This window comes from Oncorhynchus tshawytscha, linkage group LG06, assembly GCF_018296145.1.
Source record: "Oncorhynchus tshawytscha isolate Ot180627B linkage group LG06, Otsh_v2.0, whole genome shotgun sequence".
NCBI lineage: Eukaryota > Metazoa > Chordata > Actinopteri > Salmoniformes > Salmonidae > Oncorhynchus > Oncorhynchus tshawytscha.
The window spans coordinates 35,307,451-35,324,988 of NC_056434.1; the positions used below are offsets into that span (position 1 = coordinate 35,307,451).

General features: G+C 42.7%; 2 protein-coding genes across 2 annotated transcripts; one reads left to right on the forward strand and one right to left on the reverse strand.

Annotated features, from left to right (window-relative positions):
* Nucleotides 1-38: 38 nt before the first annotated feature.
* Nucleotides 39-3,076, reverse strand: LOC112252478 (26S proteasome non-ATPase regulatory subunit 7). The gene is made up of 8 exons (XM_024423724.2): nucleotides 2,919-3,076; nucleotides 2,376-2,467; nucleotides 2,126-2,218; nucleotides 1,919-2,016; nucleotides 1,690-1,770; nucleotides 1,459-1,550; nucleotides 1,083-1,281; nucleotides 39-821 (listed from the first exon to the last, which is right to left on the reverse strand). Exons 1-8 carry the CDS (start codon nucleotides 2,990-2,992, stop codon nucleotides 567-569), a joined length of 984 nt encoding a protein of 327 aa, XP_024279492.1. The 5' UTR covers nucleotides 2,993-3,076; the 3' UTR covers nucleotides 39-566.
* Nucleotides 3,075-16,186, forward strand: LOC112252481 (dynein light chain roadblock-type 2). Its single transcript, XM_024423729.2, has 4 exons — nucleotides 3,075-3,214; nucleotides 15,244-15,319; nucleotides 15,596-15,763; nucleotides 15,928-16,186. The coding sequence occupies exons 1-4, from the start codon at nucleotides 3,212-3,214 to the stop codon at nucleotides 15,969-15,971; spliced, it is 291 nt and encodes a 96-aa protein (XP_024279497.1). The 5' UTR covers nucleotides 3,075-3,211; the 3' UTR covers nucleotides 15,972-16,186.
* The last annotated feature ends 1,352 nt before the right edge of the window (nucleotides 16,187-17,538 follow it).

Consider the following 17,538-nt stretch of genomic DNA (forward strand, 5'->3'; position numbering starts at 1 on the left):
AAAACACATCCAAGGGACAAAAAAAATACATTTGCCAATTGGAAACATAAAATGATTTAATAGGACCCCACTTTAATGAGTGATACAGAAATGTAATGTTCCTTTTCACCATACGAAAGATAAGAGCTCCCAGGCAATTGTGTGTCTCTGTATGTATGTATGTACATACGAGACACACCATCAGGGTCGCATTCAGGAGGGGGGAATTTACTGAACGTTACCGATAGAAATAACAGAATAGAGAGGATGTGATTGCTCACATCAGAGGCATGTCGGTTCTACAATATGCATTTCTATCTGAGCGTTCCTTAACGTTGTGCCCTACTGAACGCAGCCCAGACAGTGCAGAACAATCATTCTCATTGTAGAGAACATCCAATACACATAACCATCCTCTCACCCTCAGCACTATAGCTATTATGCCAGTTATGACAAAGTCTCAAATGACACCATACAGAGCACTACTTTTAGCTAGACCTTATACACAGATATGTAGCTCAGGCCAAAAGTGGTGCACTATCCAGGGGAATAGGGTGGTTTATAAGACACACCAAAATAGTGTGCACTTATTTTTTCTTCTTCTCATCTTTCTTGGATGAGGAGTCACCCTTCTCCTTCTCTTTCTCGTCCTTCTTCTCCTTGTCCTCTTTCTTCTCCTTCTTGCCCTCTTCTTTCTCCTGTCCCTCCTTCCGCTCTGCGTCACGGTTGGAGATCTTGTTGTTGATGAGGTTGTGGAGAGCCACCACTGAGCGGATAAGGGAAGCCAGGTAAACCACCAGCATCTGGTCATTGGTCTTTAGGTAGAAGGCCTTAGTGAACTCCTGCAGGGAGAAGTGGCAGGATTAGGGCATTGTGAATTATGATTAACCAGGGGATTTGATCAGCACAACATGGAATCTGGTGGAAAATGCCAGGCTACCTGTTCAATGTAATGAATTAGTAGGTCCTACAAACCTGAATGTATTTTAATTGAGAATGAAAATGTATCAATGTGCACTCTTTCCCCAGAAAATAAGAATGAATGGTAATCGATTAACATGCCTGCCCCTATCCCCCTTGCTCCCACACACACCCCATCATACCAGTAGGTTGACATCGGGAAGCAGGTTGAAGACGTCCTGTAAATGGTAAACGATTTGGTGGTTGATGGGAAGCTTGTCTGCAGCCACTCTCTCCAGGTAAGACCTGATGTCCAGCAGCTTGGAGTTGAGTCCCTTCAGGCCATGTACCTGGTTGGTGATCCGCTGAGACAGAGTACCCACTGTTGTGTCCTTGATGTCTCTGTGGACACGAGAATATATCAAAGGAGAATAGAAAAGGGTGTCGAATTCAGTGTGGCGTTAAACTGGAAGTCAGAAGACTCCCTGAAATGCTTTATTGTACGTGTGAGTAAAAGAGAAAGACAGATGGGTATGTGGAATGTGTGTGTGTGTGGTCCAGTTAAAAGATCATGTGTACCTGAGCAAGTGCTCCACGCCCACCTCCTCTGCTTCCTCTGCTCCGATCTCACTGGTCACATGTTCAAACGTCTTGGAGGTCGGAGTGCCGTCCTGGAAAAGTAAAGTAACAAGAACTTGTGTGATCACTTGTATGCCTAGTCCAAAATCAGCCCAGAGACCTCGGGGTTGGCTAGTCCAGGGTTTGACTGATTTTGTCATTTAGGCTCATACAAGTCTATGCTCCACTTACATCATGTATTTCCTCCACAGAAAAGTAGGCTTCTGTTGGCAGGCCCAGGTCCTTAGGCTTTACATCAATTATCACTAATACCTGAGAGGGAGAAAGTCCCATACAAAACAGTCATTGTTAAATTCTCGGCTGTATTATCAATACAATTTAATAATTTCAACAGGAGATGGAACATATGTCTTACTGGTATTTATTCATGTGGAATATTTACAGGGTTGAAAGCACTTACGGAATTGGTGCAGTATTGCTTGATGAGTTCATTGATGGCAATGTCATTCTTATGTAGTTTAGGACCTGTGTGATACCAACCCACTATCCTCTCTCTGGCTGGAAAGAAGAGAAGGGAAAGGTTTGAGAATCTTATAGGATGACTGTAGAAGTCGATGAGACTGACTTTATATAGTTAAAAATGTACCAATGTATAGTGTGTTCTCACCATTGACTTTCTTGAACATGCTGTACATATTCTCCAAGTAGTCATGATCCAGGAACCACACTGAATCATCCTTGTCATCCTCATCAAATGGCACTGGAGAAAATCCAATCAATATTGCCTCCAACTACAGACTTGTGTAGCTAAACATTTTGTCATCATAATTACACTGCCGTCACAAATGTTATAAACTAGCCACATGACATAACAGGTTATTTTGGTAACGTTACAAGATTAAAGGAGAAGAACTCACCTGCAAAGCTGTTGGACACATCAAGGACTTTCTTATGCCAAGAGCCGAGGAGAACACCCACTACTCGCTTCTGGTTGCCTACTTTCCCTATTCTGTAAAAACAACATAACATTTACACAATCAATACCATAGGATGTCTTGGAGGAAATCAAACATTTCCTCTAAGACTAAAGTCAAAATAACTACTTTTACCCCGGCACTAGCTAAGTTAGCTACCCTGATACATAATGACGTTGTGCTCTACGAAACTGACTGAATGTTTTTTCAATTATTCCATTACTTAGAAATCAGTTGTTACTTGCTAATACTAACAGGTAGTGAGTGGCCTGTAAATACAATTGACTAGCCAAAATTAACTAGTTAGCTATGCTACTGTCATGGCTAACAAATACACAGCTTCATATGAGTTTCTGACTCAGCAGGGTTAGCTGGCCAGCTAGCCTAGCTAGGCCTGGCTGCAACATCATCTAGTACAAAAAGTGGCAAGTTAGTAAAGAGGTAACGAATTGATAGGATTTGGAAACATATTATTAAATTACATACCTATTAAAATGATCCACCACGCTGAGCAACACCAGTGGATGGACAACCACATTTTCTACCGCTAAGTCCGGCATTTTTATGTGAAGTGTTTGAGGATGCAACCAAATTCTGTGATGCTAGCTGTCTAGCTAGGTAGCTACTTCCTGTCGAACGCCTAGCTACTTCCGTTTCTACGTAGCAACATAACCACTGAATAGAACGCGACGGTAGTGTAGAAGGAATATCTTTGGAAGCTGTTTGCTGGACTACAACAACATTGATTTGACAGCTAACGTTAGTCAGCACCTGCAAATATGGTAAAAAATAATTATTTTATTAACATGAAAGGTTTTGTTTCATGTAGTTAGCTAGTTCAATAATAGTTATGTAAAGGGTGTGTTACGTGCAGGCAGGCCGAACAACAAATAGTGATGACTGATGTCATTGCCAATCCATTCATGGCAGCATGAAGATGTTTTGAGTAGTGCTGAGGAAGTAAATACAATCATAGAAAATATGTCACCAGAGAGTGTGACTTAGCCACAGAGGATCATTAGCTTATTTTAAAGCTGTGGCTTGTTTTAAATCACAAGCATGTAGGTCTATATGCCTAGTTGTGAAGACTTCAATTTGGGCAGAGGGCATATCAATAGGCCTAGCTGATTATTGAGATGTGGCTGTCAGTGAAAACCAATGCATCTAAAATGTGTGTGAAGATAATGTATCTTGGGCTCCTGAGTGGCCCAGTGGTCTAAGGCATCTCAGTGCAAGAGGTGTCACTACACTGTCACTTCACCTTTATTTTTTATGTTTAGACAAGGGGAGGGGTGTGTGGTGAATATATTGGCATGTCTCTCTCCAGAATTCTCTCAGCTCTCCAGAATGTACGGCGTTCACCCATAGAATGATTAATTAAAAGGGTTATACAAATGTTTTATCCATCCAATAGAGAATTCCATCAGAAAAACAATAGTCCCAACCCCATATGGTTAAAATGTTAGACAATTTACCGAGAATTTAGCATGTGAATGGAATGTCATCACAGGTTTCAGTAAAAACATGGGCTTTTTCTAAATTAAATCTGTTGAATACAAAACTAAATGGGTACTAAATATATTTATTTACAAAGCTAAGAGACTGAATTTCAGTATCCATCCTCCCCGAAGACAATCTGAACACCCTACAGAACGCGCTGAGCTGTCTCCCACAAATTCTTGCAAATTCATTGTTTTGTCTGGTTTGCCCTTTATTTTTGTCAATTCCCCATTACATATGTCACCAATAGTACATTTACCGTTAATCCCCATTTGGTTACATACATTTGTTAATGCGTGTATTAATTAGGCCTATAATCAATTACCGTTCTCATTCTCTGAGTGGAAAGTGTTTGCAGAGCGCACGACCTGTTACACTTGTGAGGAACTTGTTTTGGTTTATTTCATACCATCACTTTTTTCATTGTATTTTCTTTTGAGCGCTCCAAATGAGCATGTGTGGTTTCTCTGTCCTACTTCTACACCTGAGCATGCATAGGCTAACTGGCCTGCTGCACACAAATGTAGGAAAGTGCCCACTTGGGGATTTCTGGTTGTCTTATCACCACTAATAAAGGTGAACTTCAGTCATTTTTTTACTCTACCTTTTTTAATCCATTGTGAATGATAGTTCCTCCCAGTATTTGAAAAATCTTTCATGGCCAAAAGTCGTGGCCAAAAGTTGAATGACACATTCATTTTCAAAGTCTGCTGCCTCAGTTTGTATGATGGCAATTTGCATATACTCCAGAATGTTATGAACAGTGATCAGATGAATTCCAATTAATTGCAAAATCCCTCTTTGCCATGCAAATGAACTGAATCCCCCAAAAAACATTTCCACTGCATTTCAGCCCTACCACAAAAGGACCAGCGGACATCATGTCAGTGATTCTCTCATTAACGCAGATGTGAGTGTTGACGAGGACAAGGCTGGAGATCACTCTGTCATGCTGATTGAGTTTGAATAACAGACAGGAAGCTTCAAAAGGAGGGTGGTGCTTGAAATCATTGTTCTTCCTCTGTCAAACATGGTTACCTGCAAGGAAACACATGCCGTCATCATTGCTTTGCACAAAAAGGACTTCACAGGCAAGGATATTGCTGCCAGTAAGATTGCACCTAAATCAACCATTTATAGGATCATCAAGAACTTCAAGGAGAGCGGTTCAACTGTTGTGAAGAAGGCTTCAGGGTGCCCAAGAAAGTGCAGCAAGCGCCAGGACCGTCTTCTAAGGTTGATTCAGCTGCGGGATCGGGGCACCACCAGTACAGAGCTTGCTCAGGAATGGCAGCAGGCAGGTGTGAGTGCATCTGCACGCACAGGGAGGCAAAGGCTTTTGGAGGATGGCCTGGTATCAAGAAGGGCTGCAAAGAAGCCACTTCTCTCCAGGAAAAACATCAGGGACAGACTGATATTCTGCAAAAGGTTGGGCTGCTGAGGACTGGGGTAAAGTTATTTTCTCTGATGAATCCCCTGTCCGATTGTTTGGAGCATCCAGAAAAAAGCTTGTCCGGAAAAGACAAGGTGAGCGCTACCATCTGTCCTGTGTCATGCCAACAGTAAAGCATCCTGAGACCATTAATGTGTGGGGTTGCTTCTCAGCCAAGAGAGTGGGCTCACTCACAATTTTGCCTAAGAACACAGCCATGAATAAAGAATGGTACCAACACATCCTCCAAGCGCAACTTCTCCCAACCATCCAGGAACAGTTTGGTAATAAACAATGCCTTTTCCAGCATGATGGAGCACCTTGCCATAAGGCAAAAGTGATAACTAAGTGGCTCGTGGCCAGGAACCTCCCCAGACCTTAATCCCATTGAGAACTTGGACTCTTTGCATGAACTTCATGTAATGGTCAATAAAAGCCTTTGACACTTATGAAATGCTTGTAATTATACTTCAGTATTCCATAGTAACATCTAACAATAATATCTAAAGACACTGAAGCAGCAAACTTTGTGGAAATGGATATTTGTGTCCTTCTCAACTTTTGGCCACGACTGTACAGTATCCCCCTTCATAATCTCCAGGCATCGGTGTGAAAGAGCAAAATGTCATGTTCTGAGGATCCCATAGGCCTATATCGAATGGGGATGTCTTAAAATACATGAACACATTTCCCTTTGTGCAAAAACAGTTATGTCTGTCGCGTGCTCACTGGTGCTGGAAACTGAGGGCTCGGAACAGGCTAGTTGATACAACGTTGCAAGTTCTCTAGCGACAGCTTCGGGCCAGACCTTCATATATACAGTCATTGGGCTGGACCCAGATTTGATAGGCTACCATGATCCACTTCACTAGGGATAGCTCAAGACCAATAGAAATGGCAGACAGGCCTAGGGAGATGAATAGTAGAGATGACAAATAAAATGCAGGTTCTTTCAAATTGCATTCTATTTGCCACATGCTGAATACAACAGGTAGACCTTACAGTGAAATGCTTACAAGCACTTAACCAACAATGCAGTTAAGAAAAGGGTTAAAGTCTTTACTAAAATAAACTGAATTTTTTTTTTTAAAGAATAACATAATTAAACAATAAAATAACAGTAGCGAGGCTATATACAGGGGCTACCGGTACAGAGTCGATGTGCGGGGGTACAGGTTAGTCAAGGTAATATGTACAGTTCCAGTCAAAAGTTTGGATACACCTACTCAATCAAGGATTTTTCTTTATTTTTAATATTTTCTACATTGTAGAATAATAGTGAAGAGAAACTATGAAATAACACGTGAAATCAAAATATATTTTGAGATTCTTCAAAATAACCACCCTTTGCCTTGATGACCGCTTTGCACACTTGGCATTCTCTCAACCAGCTTTACCTGGAATGCTTTTCCAACCGTCTTGAAGGAGTTCCCACTTATGTTGAGCACTTGTTGGCTGCTTTTCCTTCACTCTGCAGTCCAACTCATTCCAAACCATCTCAATTGGGTTGAGGCCAGGTCATCTGTTGCAGCACTCCATCACTCACCTTCTTGGTCAAATAGCCCTTGCACAGCTTGGAGGTGTGTTGGGTCATTGTCCTGTTGAAAAACAAATGATAGTGGGACTAAGTGCAAACCAGATGGGATGGCGTATCGCTGCAGAATGCTGTGGTAGCCATGCTGGTTAAGTGTGCCTTGAATTCTAAATAAATCACCGACAGGGTCACTAGCAAAGCACCCCCACACAAATCACACCTCCTCCATGATTCACAGTGGGAACCACACATGCGGAGGTCATACATTCACCTACTCTGCGTCTCAAAGACCCGGTGGTTGGAACCAAAAAATCTCAAATATGGGCTCAGACCAATGGACAGATTTCCACCGGTCTAATATCCATTGATCGTGTTTCTTGGCCCAAGCAAGTTTCTTATTCTTATTGGTGTCCTTTAGTAGTGGTTTCTTTGCAGCAATTCGACCATGAAGGCCTCAGTCACACAGTCTCCTCTGAACAGTTGAGGATGAGATGTGTCTTACGTGAACTCTGTGAAGCATTTCATTGGGCTGCAATCTGAGGTGTAATAAACTCTAATAAACTTATCCTCTGCAGCAGGAAGTAACTGTCTTCCTTTCCTATGACGGTCCGCATGAGAGCCAGTTTCATCATAGTGCTTGATGGTTTTTGCGACTGCACTTAAAGTTTCTTCAAAAGTTCTTGAAATGTTCCGTATTGACTGACCTCAGTCTTAAATGAGGGATCTTCTGTATACCACCCCTACCTTGTCACAACAACTGTTTGGCTCAAACACATTGAGGAAAAAAATTCCATACCTGTTAATTGAAATGCATTCCAGGTGACTACCTCATGAAGCTGGTTGAGAGAATTCCAAGAGTGTACAAAGCTGTTAAGGCAAATAAATGGTGGCTACTTTGAAGAATCTCAAATATAAAATATATTTTGATTTGTTTAACACTTTTTTGGTTACTTCACAAGCATTTCGCTACACACAAGCATTTCGCTACACTACAAGCATTTCGCTACACTCGCATTAACATCTGCTAACCATGTGTATGTGACAAATAAGATTTGATTTTTTGGTTACTTCAAGTGTTTATATTTCATCATTCATTCATTCATTCTACAATGTAGAAAATAGTAAAAATAAAGAATAATCCTGGAATTAATAGGTGTTTCCAAACTGTACATGTAGGTAGAGGTAAAGTGACTATAGATAGAGAGTAGCAGCAGCATAAAAATTAGTGGGGGGTGGGACAATGCAAATAGTCCAGGTAGCCATTTGATTAGCTGTTCAGGAGTCTTACGGCTTGGGGGTAGAAGCTGTTAGGAAGTCTTTTGGACCTAGACTTGGTGCTCCGATGCCGTGCAGTAGCAGAGAGAACAGTCTATGACATGGATGACTCAGTCTATGACATGGATGAGTCTTTGAAACATCTTTGGACCTTCCTCTGACACCGCCTGGTATGGAGGTCCTGGATGGCAGGAAGCTTGGCTCCAGTGATATACTGGGCCTGCACACTACCCTCTAGTGCCTTGCGGTCGGAGGCCAAGCAGTTGCAATACCAGGAGGTGATCCAACCAGTCAGGATGCTCTCGATGGTGTGGACAGCTCTCAAACTGCTCTACTACAGCTCCATCTGGGGGGAGTGCTCGGTTCTCCTTTTCCTGTAGTCCACAAATAATTTCATTCATCAGGATATTTTATGTTTTTATTTGTCGGCTTTATGTATTATTACTTAGTTGACAATTATAGGTCGACTGATACATTGACGGAGGCTCTCTTAGTTCTATGCGTTCATTTCTTTAGCCACCAATCATTGCGTCCATATAGCAGAGGCTGGTCCACTAGCATTAGTGGAATTTTTACTTTTAGATGTATCATTTTAATTCAGATTTGTATTTGTAACCAGTTGACAAATATTATTTTTTAAATGAATGCACATATGAAAATCAGAATTGCCATGCAGATCAGTAGAAGTGGTAGGAAAAATTGTAAGCTTCCCCAAACTTAACTTGCGCGCCACCTAGTAATATACCATCGTCAACAGAGCGCACATTTCTTTGTATTGCATAATTACAACAGGTGTGTGAGAGGGGTGTTGTTACCAAGATTGTGCCTATTATTACAACTGAGCAAATGGACAGCAATGCGATCCATCGCGGAGAAAAGCGCTCACCTCGATCTAGCACCAGCTGGTGGAAAGCACCACTGACTGTTACTTGCTAGACTAATGGGCTAGTACACCTACGTGTTTGACATAGGCAAGAGCAGGCCTGCGAACCGAGGGCAAGAGAATGCCACGTTCCTTGATATTGTTCCCAAGTTTAGAATTCTGAACTAATAGAAAATAATGTGGAGAACCTGTGAGCATTACTCTAGATCACTTGATATCCACCACAAGGGTGAGAGAAGAGGGAGCGAGAAAGAACCGACTTAACGCGTACTGTCTGTCATACAGCAGAGCTTGTGTCTGGCGCCAAACCCCCACAACAGATAAGAGCATATCACAAACAAAAACAGAGCTGAGAGCTCTCCTTGCAGAATGGGGCCCATATATAAATACAGTATAATTTATATCAATATGGCAATTGAAAAAATGGTTTAATAGTTTATTGCTGCACAAATTCTTTCAATTTTACCATCACACTAGCAGGGGGTGTTGCAGCACCTTCAGCACCCGTACTTCCCGTGGCTATGAACCCATTGCATTTTAAAAAGAGGCAAATCAGCAGTTGCTACATCAATTTTTGGACAAAAATTAATGAAATGTATCTTGATTTTTGAAGTATATGACATAAGTGCCTCATGAGCTTAGTTCAACTGACACACCCCACCAGTGCACAAGATCTAACCTTCTTTTACTCCAATGTTTGTAAAGAAAGTAAATGTCAACAAACACTGTTTAGCCTCCTTGTATGAGATACACATGGTATTTTTATTTATTTTCATTTTATTTCACCTTTATTTAACCAGGTAGGCTAGTTGAGAACAAGTTCTCATTTACAACTGCGACCTGGTCAACATCATCGTCCAACGAAATGCTTACTTGCGGGTTCCTTCGCAAGAAGGCAACATTAAGAAATAGTTGTTGTTTTTTAAACACAATGGCAGTAGAATAACATTTTTTTTGCATGTACAGTGCTGTGGGAAAGTATTCAGGCCCCTTGACCTTTTCCACATTTTGTTATGTTACAGCCTTTTTTTTTAGCAATCTACACACAATACTCCTAATGACAAAGCGAACAGGTTTGATTTTTTTTGTGCAAATTTATTAAGAAAGAAATACCTTCTTTACATAAATATTCAGCCCCTTTGCAATGAGACTCGAAATTGACCTCGCGTGCATCCTGTTTCCATTGATCTTCCTTGGATTCCACCTATGGTAAATTGATTGGACATGATTTGGAAAGGCTAACACCTGTCTATATAAAAGGTTCCAGAGTTGACAGTGCATGTCAGAGCAAAAACCAAGCCATGAGGTCAAAGGGAATTGTCCATAGAGCTCCGAGACAGGATTGCGTCGAGGCACAGATCTGGGGAAGGGTACAAAACAAAAAAAACATTGCCGCATTGAAGGTTCCCAAGAACACAGTGGCCTACATCAATCTTAAAAATTGAAGATATTTGGAACCACCAAGACTTCCTAGAGCTGGCCGCCCAGCCAAACTGAGCAATCGGGGGAGAATGCCTTGGTGAGGGAAGTGACCAAGAACCTGATGGTCACTTTGATAGAGCTGCAGAGTTCCTCTGTGGAGATGGGAGAACCTTCCAGAAGGACAACCATCTCTGCAGCATTCCACCAATCAGGCCTTTATGGTAGAGTTGCCAGAACTCAGTAAAAGGCAAGACAGCCCGCTTGAGTTAGCCAAAAGGCACCTAAACACTCAGACCATGAGAAACAAGATAATCTGGTTTGATTAAACCAAGATTGCACTCTTTGGCCTGAATGCCAAGTGTCACGTCTGGAGGAAACCTGGCACCATCCCTACGGTGAAGCATGATGGTGGCATGCTGTGGGGATGTTTTTCCAACGGCAGGGACTGGGAGACTAGTCACAATCGAGGGAAAGATGAACAGAGTAAAGTACACAGAGAGGTCCTTGATGAAAAACTGTTCCAGAGTGCTCAGACTGAGGTGAAGGTTCACCTTCCAAAAGGACAATGACCCTAAGCACAACGCCAAGACAATGCAGGAGTGGCTTTGGGACACGTCTCTGAATGTCCTTGAGTGGCCTAGCCAGAGGCCGGACTTGAACCAGATCTAACGTCGCTGGAGAGAACTGAAAATATCTGTGCAGCAATGCTCCCCATCCAACCTGACAGAGCTTGAGAGGATCTGCAGAGAAGAATTGGAGAAACTCCCCAAATACAGGCATCCCAAGCTTGTAGCATCATACCCAAGAAGACTCGAGGCTGTAATGCTGCCGAAGGTGCTAAAACAAAGTACTGAGTTAAGGGTCTGAATACTTAAGTAAATGTAATCAGTTTTATTTGTTATGAATTAACAAATTTCAAAACCTGTTTTTGCTTTGTCATCATGGGGTCTTGTGTGTAGATCGAGGGGGGAAATGATGTGTGTGATGTTAGCAGTGATGTGTGATAAGGTGCGGGAAATCAGAGCACGTGATCAGTCCAGTTCAAGTGTTCAACAGTCTGATGGCATGTAGATAGAAACTGTCTCTGAGGCTGTTGGTATCAGACCTCATGCTCCAATACTGAAAGCCTGGTGGTAAGGGAGAGAACAGCTCGTGGCTGGGGTGTGGTGTCCTTGATAATGCTGTGTGCCTTCCGCAAATACCGTTTCAAGTAGAGGTCCTGGATGAGTGGTGATGTTCTGGGCCATTTTCACCAACCGCTGGAGGATCTTGCTGTCGTGGACGGAGCAATACCCGTACCAGGCTGTGATGCAACCGATCCGGACGCTCTCGATGGTGCAGCGGTACTATTTGGAGAGGACCCGGGGCGGCATGCCAGATTTCTTCAGCCGCCTTAGGAAGTAGAGATGCTGTTGTGCCCTCTTGACAAGAGTGGTGGTGGTGTTGTTGGTCCATGACAAGTCCTCGGTAAAGTGAGTGCCAAGGAACTTAAAACTTGTGACTCTCTCTACTACAATCCCATTGATGGGGATCGGGGCAAGTTCCCTGTGCTTCCTGAAGTCAACATTCAACTCCTTTGTTTTCCTGATGTTGAAGGAGAGGTTATGACAATGGCAGTTCATTTACCTCCTCCCTATAGGCTGATTCAGGCAAACAACCGGGGTGTCGTTAGCAAAGTTGATGATGGAATTGATGTCGTGCAACTGGGAGTACAGCAGAGGACTGAAGACACCTCTGGTGGGCCCCCCCCCGTGTTGAGTCAGTGTGGAGGTGGTGTTGTTGCCAGTCCTAACATACTGTGGTCTGCCTGTTAGGAATTCCAGATCCAGTTGCAGAGGGTGGTGTCCAGAGCCAGGGCTCTGAGCTTGGTGTCGAGCTTGGAGGGAACAGTACTGTTGAATTCTGAACTGTAGTTAATGAACAGCATTCTCACATAGATATTCCTCTTGTCCAGATGTGTGTGTTACTGCTGTGTGAATAGTGATGGAAATGGCATCTTCCTTGGATCTGTTGGAGCGGTAGGCAAATTAGAGTGGGTCCAGTGTGCCTGGCATGCTGGCCTTAATGTGGGCCATGACCAGCCTCGCAAAGCACTTCATGATGACAGAGGTGAGCGTGACGGATGCCAGAGAAGTTTTCCGCCAGCACACACTCAGAGAAGCTCGTCTGGGAGGGATTTTCCTTTCCACATGCGACTTAAGTCGGAGTTGTCGAACAGTCTGTATTGTCTTTTTGCGTCCCTAATGGATTTGCGGAGTTCGTACATGCTTGCCTTTCATGCGTCACACACCACCAAGTTATTGGGGTTTGTTCCACTGACATTGAATGCTGCGGTACTGACTCTCAGCATTGTACGTATATCTCCGTTCATCCAGGGTTTTTGGTATGTCTGGATTGTTATTGTGGGTACAACGTCATCAACATATTTGCTAATGAAGCCTGCGACTGACAATGTATATTCCTCAATGTTGATGGATGAGTCCTGGGTGGATGAATCTTTGAACATATTCCAATCAGTATTCTCCAAACAATCCTGCGGAATTGAGTCTACCTCTGTCCAGCGCCTCACTATTCTCTGTGTTGGTGGCTGTCTCTCGAGTTGCTGCTTGTAGGAAGAGAGACATGATCTGATTGGCCAAAGTCGGGGATGTTTGTGTATACATGGTCAAGCACAGCGGATCCTCTTGTAGGGAAGGATACATGTTGGTGATATGAAGAAAACGGGCTTGGTTAAAGTCACCCACGACAAGATGCAGGGTTTTATTTTAGTCGGTTAAGAACAAATTCTTATTTTACAATGACGGCCTACCCCGGCCAAACCCGCCCCTAACACGGACGACACTGGGCCAATGGCCGTTTGTGATACAGCCCGGGATCGAACCAGGGTCTGTAGTGACACCTCTAGCACTGAGATGCAGTGCCTTAGGCCACTTGGGAACCCGGGGGAGAGGATTCTGCTGGCTAATGATCTTGTACAGTTCGATGAGTGCCGCATTGGTGTGTGATTGCGGCGTTATGTAAACAACTGTGATAATAACACATGTGAATTCCCTCGGCATATAGTGGGGTATTTCAGCATCAGAAACTTCAGGTCAGGTGAACAGGAGCTTGAGAGGTTTTCAACTTCGGTATACCAGGAATTGTTTGAGGAAACAAACAAAGACGCAGCATTCCCTGATGTCCCTCTGCAATTGAAGCCTTGCTCGGAGTTCAAAGTTTATTTTCCAGCGATTGGACATTAGCCATCAGGATACTAGGAAGAGGAACATGATAAAAAATATAATTTTGATATCATGGATGGTCAATCTTTGCATCCATAGCTCTGTCTTTAAATTTGGTTACATTTCTACAGCCCTATCCCCCCGCTTTTTTACCGAAACAGTGGTTGGGATTCACTTTGTTATCGTTTCAACTGCTGATTGCCGCTTTAAACGATAGCTTGCTAGATAAATGTGTGGACACCTGCTCGTCGAACATCTCACTCCAAAATCATGGGCATCAATATGGAGTTGGTCCCCCCTTTGCTGCTATAACAGTCTCCACTCTTCTGGGAAGGGTTTTCACTAGATGTTGGAACATTGCTGCGGTATTTGCTTCCATTCAGCCACAAGAGCATTAGTGAGGTTGGGCGAATAGGCCAGGCTCGCAGTCTGCGTTCCAATTCATCCCAAAGGTGTTCGATGGGGTTGAGGTCAGGGCTCTGTGCAGGCCACTTAAGTTCTTCCACACTTATCTCAACAAACCATTTCTGTATGGACCTTGCTTTGTGCACCCAGGTGTTGTCATGCTGAAACAGGAGAGGTCCTTCCCCAAACTGTTGACACAAAGTTGGAAACATAGAATCGTAGATAGTGTCATTGTATGCTGTAGCATTAAGATTTCCCTTCACTGGAACTAAGGAGCCTAGCCCGGACCATGAAAACAGCCTCAGACTATTATTCCTCCTCCACCAAGCTTTACAGTTGGCCCTATGCATTCAGACAGGTAGCATTCTCCTGGCTTGCGCCAAACCCAGATTTGTCAGTAGTGAGTGTTGCAACCGAGGACAGATGATTTTTACGCACTTCAGCAGTCCCGTTCTGTGAGCTTGTGTGGCCTACCACTTTGCGGCTGAGCCGTTGTTGCTCTTAGACATTTCCACATGACAATAACAGCACTTACAGTTGACTGGGGCAGCTTTAGCATGGCATAAATTTGATGAACTGACTTGTTGGAAAGGTGGCATCCTATGACGGTGCCACGTTGAATGTCACAGCTTATCAGTAATGCCGTTCTACTGTCAATGTTTGTCTATGGAGATTGCATGGCTGTGCGCTCCTATTTATTTTTACACTTTTCAGCAACTAGTGTGGCTGAAATAGCCAAATCCACTAAGTCCACATACCTTTGTAAATATAGTGTAGCTAGCTAATCTTAGCTATGCTATTGACTGTCAGTAGGAATGGCTAGCTAACGTAAGCTAATCAGCTGCTTTGCTGTCTCGGTCAGACTTTTTTCCCCCACATTTAACATTTATATAACTAGGCAAGTCAGTTAAGAACAAATTCTTATTTAAAATGACTGCCTACCCCGGTGACGCTGGGCCAATTGTGCGCCGCCCTATGGGACTCCCAATCACGGCCGGATGTGATACAGCCTGGATACGAACCAGGAACTGTAGTGACGCCTCTTGCACGGAGATGCAGTGCCTCAGACCACTGTGCCACTCGGGAGCCTAAGTGAGGCAAAGCTGCTGTACTGACACTTTATCTTCTTCCATAAACAGGCAGAAGTCGAAGAGACACTAAAGAGAATTCAAACTCACAAAGGTGTAATTGGAACAATAGTTGTTAATGCCGAGGGTAAGCAAGACAACACTGAAGTAACATCATCCCTCCCTCTCTACAATCCCATGTTTACATCCTCTTATAGGAGCTGTACCTTTAGCCACAACATGATGATTACTTTTATTTGTCAGGAACCATGTACAACATGCCATTGTACCAGATTTAGCTAGATTGCTAATTTTCATCTGTAGCCCCTGGGCATCAAAGACATACCATTTGAATTTATGTAGCAAGTAATAGTCTCATCACTTCTCTATTATAAAGTTGATGCTGTGTGTTGGTCTTTCTCAGGTATCCCAATCAGAACTACCTTAGACAACTCCACCACGGTGCAGTATGCTGGCCTGCTGCACCAGCTCACTATGAAAGCCAGAAGCACAGTCCGAGACATCGACCCTCAGAACGACCTGACCTTCCTCCGCATCCGCTCCAAGAAGCATGAGATCATGGTGGCACCTGGTGAGTGTAGCAGAGGTGGTTTAGGTTCTCAAGGGACGCCCATCCACGAGAAGATCATCTATGTATCTGACATGTTGATATTGTGCTTTTGATTCATTGTTAATATTTAAAATGTAATGAAACACATTTAGGGATTTTACAGTTTCTCCTCCTCTCTTTTCCAGACAAGGAGTATCTATTGATAGTCATCCAGAACCCCAGTGAATAGCCCCAGGAGGTTCCTGTGAGAGTCAGGCTGTAGCTCCTCACACACTGATCTTTGTCTCTTAAGAATATATGTTTTGTTAAACTGGACCACATATTTTGCTTTGTGCATTTTCTCCTTTTTCCACTCTGCAATGTTTCCTTATTCTATTCATTCTCCTTCTTAGCCATTGTCATTAACAAATAAAAAATTGAAGAAACAAGGACATCATAACAATAGGAGCATTGTGTATGTCCTATTTTCCTATGTCCCGTGCCCACCCCGTATGTTGATATGAATATAGTCTATGTAAGCAGGGTAGATAGAATAAAGTCATTCAGATTCAGTCTGAGTTAATGTAGAGGAACTGAGGAAGGTCAATGTGTAAGAGACAGAGCTGTAGTGTATGGTCAGAATAACCACTGAGCAGCAATATCAGACATGTTTCATTTTCATTCAACTGTTTGTTCTAAAGAGCTTCCTGGGGCCTGATTTGAGTTTGCTAGCAAACTGTCCAAAATTGTTTGAAATAAGTATTTTGGGGGGGAATTATAGAATTAGAATTTACAAGGTATCATTGACTTAACAACCCATGTATCTTTCTTAATCAGAAAATCAAAGTTTATATGTGGCTGTTTTATCAAAGTTGGCTGGCTAATTGAATAATTCTGCTTTTATAAATCTATGGTGTAGACTCAAATCAAATACCAGATCAGGCCAGCAAAGGGCATATGTGGGCTGTCACAGCACACTCTCAGTTTTGTGATTTTACATTTTAGCAGATGTTCTTATCCAGAGCAACTTACAGTATTGAGTGCAAAAATGTATACTTGTTTTTTACACTTTCAAAACAGATGTTCAGAATTGAGCCTGTATGTGGGTGTGCTAATGTAAAGAGAATGAGGGAAATGTTACTAATGACCATAGCGAGTACATATCCACCACAGCCACTACTTATCCACCACAGCCACTACTTCTGGAGGTGGGGGATGTGGTCTACATGTGCCTCTCCTCCTCGGGTTCCAGGTATTGGCTCACTTTTATTAGGCTAGAACAAACTTTGTTGTTTTACTTTACAATGTGTCCCTAATACATAGCCTAATTATTTCCATGGTAGTTAAATAGGATATGATGGTCATCAGTTACGCAAGTACAGTATTAGTGTTGTTGAAGAGCACTTCAAGGGATAGTTCACTCATGACAAAATGACATTGGTTTCCTTACCCTGTAAGCAGTCTATGAACAAGGTATGACAACAATTCATGCTATGGTTTAGTTTCCCTGCCACTGTTTCCACATGCTAACATTTTAGCATTTGTGGTAAAAAATCCCATTTAAGTCTTAGGACCAATATTAGCATTTTTCATGCATCAAACTAAGCATGGATTGCTGTCATATACTAAAACTTTTCCCTGTGAATGTACAGTATTATACTGGAACCAGAGTTGGGATGCTGTAATGTGTTTCATGGTAAGGAAAATAGCATCTCTGCTGTAAAGCAAAATTGCAGTATTAAACTGGCAACTCTGGTGCCAGTGTGATGCTGTAAATTTACAGTAATTCTCCCTGAAATCTAAATGTAAGAAAAACC

Bases quoted from the DNA above. Each gene is read 5' to 3' on its own strand.
- LOC112252478 (XM_024423724.2), bottom strand. From the start codon at position 2,992: ATGCCGGACTTAGCGGTAGAAAATGTGGTTGTCCATCCACTGGTGTTG. The intron at 1,282-1,458 runs GTACACATGATC...TCGTGTCCACAG, and splicing joins GGCGTGGAGCACTTGCTCAG to AGACATCAAGGACACAACAG. The intron at 822-1,082 runs GTATGATGGGGT...TTCTCCCTGCAG, and splicing joins TTCCCGATGTCAACCTACTG to GAGTTCACTAAGGCCTTCTA.
- LOC112252481 (XM_024423729.2), top strand. The intron at 15,320-15,595 runs GTAAGCAAGACA...GGTCTTTCTCAG, and splicing joins AATAGTTGTTAATGCCGAGG to GTATCCCAATCAGAACTACC. The intron at 15,764-15,927 runs GTGAGTGTAGCA...TCTCTTTTCCAG, and splicing joins TGAGATCATGGTGGCACCTG to ACAAGGAGTATCTATTGATA.